The sequence below is a fragment of the Aphanomyces astaci genome, assembly GCF_000520075.1.
Source record: "Aphanomyces astaci strain APO3 unplaced genomic scaffold supercont1.25, whole genome shotgun sequence".
NCBI classification, from domain to species: domain Eukaryota; phylum Oomycota; class Saprolegniomycetes; order Saprolegniales; family Verrucalvaceae; genus Aphanomyces; species Aphanomyces astaci.
In genome coordinates, this window is record NW_009798288.1 from 222,803 (window position 1) to 230,874 (window position 8,072).

The 8,072-nt window shown below is 40.9% G+C and overlaps 1 protein-coding gene across 6 annotated transcripts in view; it reads left to right on the plus strand.

Annotated features, from left to right (window-relative positions):
* The window catches only part of H257_09861 (hypothetical protein), a 14,944-nt gene that overhangs the window by 1,801 nt on the left and 5,071 nt on the right, over positions 1-8,072 (plus strand). For 2 of the 6 annotated variants that reach the window (XM_009836234.1, XM_009836232.1), the window contains exons 4-16: positions 916-1,056; positions 1,102-1,213; positions 2,086-2,274; positions 2,863-3,035; positions 3,550-3,853; positions 4,233-4,358; positions 4,722-4,885; positions 5,608-5,705; positions 5,865-5,991; positions 6,463-6,651; positions 6,694-6,807; positions 7,600-7,707; positions 7,811-7,879. In XM_009836234.1, coding sequence (XP_009834536.1) covers positions 916-1,056; positions 1,102-1,213; positions 2,086-2,274; positions 2,863-3,035; positions 3,550-3,853; positions 4,233-4,358; positions 4,722-4,885; positions 5,608-5,705; positions 5,865-5,991; positions 6,463-6,651; positions 6,694-6,807; positions 7,600-7,707; positions 7,811-7,879 — 1,914 coding nt within the window. Of the gene's footprint in view, positions 1-25; positions 143-200; positions 319-915; positions 1,057-1,101; positions 1,214-1,918; positions 1,975-2,085; positions 2,275-2,862; positions 3,036-3,549; positions 3,854-4,232; positions 4,359-4,721; positions 4,886-5,607; positions 5,706-5,864; positions 5,992-6,462; positions 6,652-6,693; positions 6,808-7,599; positions 7,708-7,810; positions 7,880-8,072 lie in introns of those variants that run through there. The other 4 variants (XM_009836233.1, XM_009836235.1, XM_009836231.1 and 1 more) reach the window with 3 other exon arrangements.

The window sequence follows — 8,072 nt, forward strand, 5'->3', positions numbered from 1 at the left end:
TTGTAACTCAGGCGACCTCGTCTAGGCGGTACTCTCAGATCGCGATCCTTTCGACCAAGTTGCACTTTGAGACGTCGGTGGGCCTTCCGCCAAAGTATGCGTTGCAACCGTACCCGCTCTCGGATGAACAACTCGCCCATCGGTACACGTAGTCCTTTCTTGCATACCCCTGGTGATGGTATCGACGGGCGATGTATTAGATACGACGGGTTGCGGCACTTTGTGGAGGAGATCTTTGCAGAACTCAAGCGCCGATGCGACGACATCCACGACGACTCTGGCGCTCCGTCGTCGATCACAAGTCGTCGGGACATTCAGGTACACAACATTGGCGGACGAATCCCATTCCTCCGCGTATCCATCATCACATGGAATGTCTCCATGTGTTGTTTTACGAACTGTCTACAATTATATGCTTATATGCCTGTCTTGCTCACAGAACCGACGGCCATCACATGTACCTGTTGTTGTCCATGGAGTATTATTGTTGTATGCTTGATATATATATACAGTATATATTGTCGATTTGATACAATTTGGGGACGGGGTGCAATCGAATCGCGCCGACCAAACCGATCCACAATCGATCTGATTGGTTGAATTTCACTTAGAAGGTTTTGATTGGCTAATAATGTTGAGCTCATCTGAGGTAGCCAATCAAATCGATTTAAACTCCAACGAGAAACCACGCCACCACACGAAATTTCACTCGAAAGCACAATAGTTATATAGTATATATGCATGTAGTCGTGCTCGACGAACTGCATAGTTTTCTTTCCAAGCTAATATTTGCTATAATGATTGACCTATACATGATATTCATAATTATGACTATGTAGATCGTTTTCGAGTTTTTGCTCAAGCTAATATATTATTTGCCATAACAATTGATATCAACATATGCATTGGTTGTAGATCTTTTCCGAGTTTTTACATTTGCACAAAAACCGGCCGCCGCCGCCGGCGCACCCGCCTCTGGCCGACTGGGCCCATCCAGGGGACTTTCTCTTGTCTTCAGACAGATCCGGCGTGAGTTCATCACGCTTCTCATCCATTGTACGTATATATATGTGAAATATTTAAAAATATATATATGGATAGTCGTCGGAATCACTGAGCACCCTGGGGTGGGGCGATGGGGGAGATGGTTTTCACGAGAACATTGTTCACGAAGAAATTGAAGAAGAAGAACAAGGTGGCCGTCACGTCCGAGGTAATAAATTGCACGCACACCACCCCATGATTCTCAACCATTTTCTTTATATATATATATTCTTGTGTTGTGGTGTCAATATATATTTTATAAGTATATATATCCATTTGCGTTTTGACGTCAATCCATATATTGTTATGCTTGGACCTTTCCTTAGGAACAATCCCATTCATCACACTATCCTATAACTTGAAATATTAAGTTTTATTATATTTAAATTATAGAAACATATTTAAATTATAGCAACATATTTTTAATGTTTTTCATCTACAAGGCACGAGGATGTATGCATTTTTTTGATGCAGACGCCGTTTTGGAATCGTGTGTAGATAGATATCTGCATCTTCTGCATGTATATATATATATATATATATTGTCCTTTTCACCCAAATTTGGATTGGGCACTTTATATTTGAGAAATCGACTCGAACCAGAATTGTATACCATACGAAAATGGAATATAAGTAGTTCAACTGGGACAAATGGGCGAAAGCCTTGGGCCGGACTTTTACCATTGGTTGAGATTTATGATTGAAGCAATGTCATTGGCTAGTCGATTGTCTGCGTTTGGGTTGCTGCAATTCGATTGGACTACCCACTCCATCTTTGAATCGAATGCATAATATAGACTATGTATTGTCGATTTCATACAAATTTCGGGAGGGGGTGCAATCGTTGACCAAATTGATCCACAATCGATCTGATAGGTTGAATTTTATTTAGAAGGTTTCGATTGGTTAATAATTTTGAGCTCAACTGAGGTAGCCAATCAAACCGATTTAAATTCCAACGAGAAACCACTGAGATTTCACTCGAAAGCACAATATATGTATATACATTTGGACAAGCTCATGACGATATCCTGCTGTTAGACGACATTACGACGACCACTCAGTTGGACCTGTCCAACTACCTCCGCAACGACGTGCTGCAAGTCGAAAGCCAGTGCCATGCGCTATGGAATGTCGTGCAAGCATATGTACAAGCGGCCCAAACGCTGTCGCAGGCCACGGAGACCGTGCAAGTTGAGATGACGCGGCTATCGAAAATGAATTTACTCGGTACGTCGTTGATGATGTTGATCTTTGTAGGTATGTATCGTTGATTGGACGTGATATATATTGTGTTTGTTTTACCCAAAAATGTGGTTGACTTGTGTGTGTTGCCAAATCTATTGATCGATTAGGTCGATGTTGTACTGAATTTTGTATATAAAACGGTGTCCTGTGGTGGTTGGTATCACACTAATTGAAGTCACACACATTAATTACATGTTGTGGATGGTTTCCTGCAACTTGATTGGCTAAATCCTAATTCTGCCGATGATAAATCCTATTCGAAACTGGAGGGCCCTCCGCAGAATCGAAACGTCCAAAATGAATGGAGGGATGTATGAACGGCCTAAGCCAATCAAATCACGTCATTCTGTTGAGTTTCTGCCAATGCAAATGTGTGACCCAGTCCTTTTCCGCATTGGGCGGCAAAACCGCATATATACTCATCGTTGTATCGTATAGTTTGTACAATCTTAAATCAAATGGATTCGAATTCTATTTGGAGATATGACTCACAAGTCCAAATTGGGGTGTAATGCGCAATATTTGGACATGAATCGACAAACCCCATGTGATTGATATATGTATGTACAGTACCTGCAGCTGCCCAACCAGACCCAGGATCTACTGCGTCAGAGGACAGCTCTCCCGCACCGCTACTCCCGCCGCTTCCATCAGCCCTAAACTTCTCCATGGAGCGCTGGAAGCACCTTGAGCAAACATGTGGACAGGACGTCGTGGCTCCCATTCGTCACCTCTGCCACGACGTAAGAACGATGATTGTTTGGTATCCTGTATATATATATATATATATTTTAGTGCGTGGTGGTATTGTTCTTTACCCAAAAGTAGATACTATGATTTATATATATAGGTTTGACAAATCGATCATACTATTAATTATACACGACGGCGTGTTGTTCTATTGTGTTTCTTTTACCCAAAATTTGGACGTAGTTGTGTGCTGTTTCTTTGCCAAATCTATCGATCGATTCTTTGAAATAAGTACTGAATTGTGTATGTATCGAATTGATCTGTGCGGATTGCAATCACACTAATTCAAGTCATACACGAAATTAGTTGATCATGATTTCCTGCATTCTGGTTATAAACAATTAAGTCTTATGTATGTCAATTAAGTCTTATGTATGTATTTGGGAGTTGTGTCAATATATCGATTCCATTCTCTATTATCGCTCGAGTTTAAAGACTAAACACAACAAAATATATAATATATATACATTGTGGCGAAATATGTGTATATATATGCTTTCTCGTCAGGTGTTGCCCGAAGTCAAGGCCACGTATTGGGGATCGAATGCTCCTGTGTTGTATCCAGCGTGTCGATACCGCCAAGAGCGGGCAGCGATGCAAACGTCTCTACAATCCACCTTAGCTGCCGTCTCCGCCGCCTTCCGCGCCGCCGCCATCGAGTTTCTCACGCCGTGTCCCACCGTCAAGACCGAACCTGCGACACAGTGCAACGAGGATATGACATCGCCACACTGCGACATTGTGGCTACTGCTATCGACGCAACTTGCACCAAGAACGATGGACCTACAGTGGCATTTGCGGTCCCCCAAGGTGGGAAATGTGGGATACAGTTGTGCATATGTTGATGGGTTTTAAAAGATTAGAAGTATTCGTCATGTAGGATTGTTACTATCGCTTTGGATGGGCACATTGCTGGGAATGGTTTCAAGTGATGTGCTAACTTGCTTTTCAGTATGTTTGGACGTTCTCGACCAAAGTGTATCTGGCCATTGAAATATATATATGTATATATTTATTTTTATTTGACGTTATTGAAAGGAATATATATATATATATACATATGTTTGGACGTTCTCGACCAAAGTGTATCTGGCCGTTGAAATATATATATATATTTATTTATTTGTGGATAATGAAAGGAATTGTATATATATGTATATATTTATTTATTTATGGATATATGGGTTAGTGTATGTGTGGGGTCGGTTGCCCGATGCGACCACGCCATTGTTACGACCGACGCCGCAGCCAATCAAAATCGGCCAAGACATTGCACAAGTCGCGTGTGGTGGCGACCGCGTTCTCTTTCTCACAGGTACACATCCATTATATGTATATATATATATACATACATATATCCTGCAAATATATAAATATATATACATTCGTCAAGTATGTGAATATGTCCATATCGACTAGTATGTGCGAGTCACCAACCCGACCCCCTTTGGTGGCTATTTTGTAAATTTGTTGATCATAAATAAAATAAAAAGCGTTCTTTTAACACGTACTTCAACCCCGCTACATATGTATTAGGTTGATGCATATGATTTAGCCAGCGATGTGTAAATATATATATATATATTCGTCCATGAATACATGTATAGGCAAACATACCTGCTATTATATATATATATATGCCTCGACGAACGTTGTTGTTCACACGCGTAATACTTAGGGTCGGGCGAAGTGTACAGCTACAACCCAGATGAAAAAGGTCAGTCCCTCGACAGTCCCCAGCTCGTGGAGCAGTTTGCACTGGACAAAGCACTGCATCGAAGCGTGGTGGTGTCTGTGGCATGCGGTCCGCAGCACGCGTTGGCCATCACCCACGTCGGCGAAGTACGTCGTGTCTATATATATATTTGGACAATCGCGGATTTTTGCTGGAATATCTACTAGTACTACTAGTCGGCGTTCGTGTCTATGATGCGGTTGGCTGTCTGTAGGGTTTCATTGGAATATATATGGTGATTCGGTATGAATTCAATCGAATCTCGCGCGATCGAACCGAGCACCCATCTCTCTGTTTGGTCAACCTGAAATTAGTTGTTCCTGATTGGCTACAATACATTTTGGATTTTGTATGGAAATGGATGGATATTAGCCAATCAGAAGTCTCGATGTGGTTTGAGCTCACCATGAAAATAGGAAATTTGGAGAAAATCCATAATAATATGGTGTCTCTCGTTTTCGCTGAAATTGGGATTTTAGCAGCTGATTTGAGAATTGACTTGAGGGTCAAAACACTGCAGCTTATTCAATGTATGGTATACAAATTTGAAGATGAACATCATTTTAAGTGGGGGTTAAGCTTTACTGATTGACGATTGGCTGAAATTTCCCAAGAGTGAATTTTGATTGGCTAGGATATTCTAAAATACATTTTGTCGATATTCATTCGACTTCCAAAGATTGGAACGGATACGACTATATATACTTCGACATATGTACTAATCACTTATATAATATACATATATGTATATTTGGCTATTTAATATAATTTATATGTGGCTATTTAATATTATAATTTATGCAGGAATTTATTATTCTCGTTTTGCTAGTTGTACTCGTGGGGAAGTGGGGAAGACGGACGGTTGGGCCATGGCGACGTTCGAGATCGCCCCGTGCCTCGAAAAGTCATGAGTTTACTTGGCGAACGGTGCGTTTAATCGATTATTTATTGGCCCTACTTGTTTGTATCATACGTACAGTATACTCGTCGATGGTCTCAACCGCATTGTATCGTATGCAAAGAGTATATATATACCTCTAGATGATTTATTATTTTTCGTGCAAGATATAATTATATTCAATATAGGGTGGTGCAAGGCAGCTGCGGTGGGGCGCACACGGCAGTAGTCACCGCCTCCCATCAGTTGTTTACGTTTGGGCGCGGCAAGCATGGCCGACTGGGTCTTGGTTCCACGGCACTCCTCCTTCAAACGGTATATATATATATATCCCAAATCTCCATACTGTATATATATATATATCGAATCAAAACAACCTTGTGCTATGGTACTTGTTATACTTATGTATTTAAAATTGTTTGAGCAAACTCATTTGACAATATCTGTCGTTGGAATCCCCCTATGTTATTACACAAAACACTTCAAGTGGGATACTATCAAAAACTCATATTGCCGTTTTCACCCAAATTTGGACTGGGCAGTTTATATTTGAGAATCGACTCAAAGCACCATTGTATACCATACAATGTATACTTGTACGAAAATGGAATATAAATACTTCAACGGGGACAAATGGTGGACGTTCACCATTATATATTGGTTGGAATTTAGGATTGAAGCAATTTCATTGGCTAGTCGATTGTTGAACTACCACTACTACTATTCGATTGGACTATCTACTTTGAATAGAATGCATCATATGACTCTTTTCCATGTACGCGGTAGACGCCGACTGCGATTCCATCGACGATGACGTGGCAGCGGGTGTGTTGCGGATGGAATTTTACGGTCGCGTTGACCATGTCTGGCCAAGTGTTGAGTTGGGGCAAACAGGCCGAAGGCCAGTGCGGTCTTGGGTATATTGAGGCGGACCAGTGGACTCCCGTACCCGTCGACGCGCTTCGTCCGTACACTGTACGATATTCCATCATATATTATATATATATATATTTGTAGATCGCAGACGTGGCGTGTGGCTACACGCACACGTTGGCCGTGTCGGATGCGGGCGAGTTGTTTTCGTGGGGATTGGGTGAATACGGTCAACTGGGCAAAGAAACCATCTACCAAGTAAGGGAAAAAAAGATAACCCACCACATATTCGGTTCATGGGATCTGCGACACGGTGTGTGTGTGTTTTTTTCTATATGATGGGGGGATGGAAATACTCGTATTTATTAGCGGCAACCGTCGTTTCTCGAATATATATATATATATATATATATAGGTTGTGTGCTGTTTGGCAACCCCTTTTGATGTTTGTGCGGGTTCTTCGTGGCCACAACCATCAGTCGATTCTATTGTACTGACTTTTTGTATGGAAAACACGTCCATTTGTACTATGTGTCCTACTATTAGTAGTCATATACGAATTCAATGTAGCATCGTTGGCGAGAGAGTTTGATTGGCTGCTTGATTTGGGTTCTGGGATGTGATTGGTCGATCCGATACCGAATGGACAAACTAGCATGGCATGTTGGTGTATTTACTATACGCGTATGGTCACCAGGCTATAATTATTAAACTATATTTGTTGCTTTACTATTATTTAGTCCGTCCTGTATCGATTCCACATTAGGTCGAAAGAGTTGCGTTCAGAATGGAATAATGTATAGAGTGCATTTACTAATGTTGTTTCGGGGTTACTGTATATGTAAATGCGTGGGGATGCTGTATTTCACCCGTATATGGTATATATATCTTGACTTATGCAATAGAAGCCATCCACGTCACTTTCTATGTTAGGTTTGGTTTCATCGTTTGGAATTGTATCTACTTTTTTAGGAAATTTTAAACAAAATATATAAATATCGTATTTCAAAAATTATATGTTTGAAATTCTAACGCTATTTCATGGTTTAGCCAGTGCCCCAACTGGTCGACGTGTCGACTTGCTTGGCGATGGATCGAGTGCTGCACGTGTACTGCGGGGCCTTCCATTCGGTCGCGACCACGCAACACAATGTGCTGGTAATATATATATATATATATATTTAAAAATATTATTTCAACCAATATAATATAGTTGACATTTGTGAGTGTGTTTGACATGATGAATGACTCTTGGATGTAGCTTACGTGGGGACTAAACGTGTATGGCGCGTGTGGACTGGGTCATACAACCAACAAAGATGCCCCCGAGGTACTAGATTGTAATTATACACGAAGACTACATATGGAGGCTGGTTAGTTCTGGTCGCCTTTTGACAGGTTGATATCTTGTAAATATATACTATAAATCGTGATAAATCGCTTTCTACTATGTTGAATCACGCTGGAACGTTTGATTGGCTGAATATAGTCGTCTATTATAGCCAATCCGATTCACTTCAAAT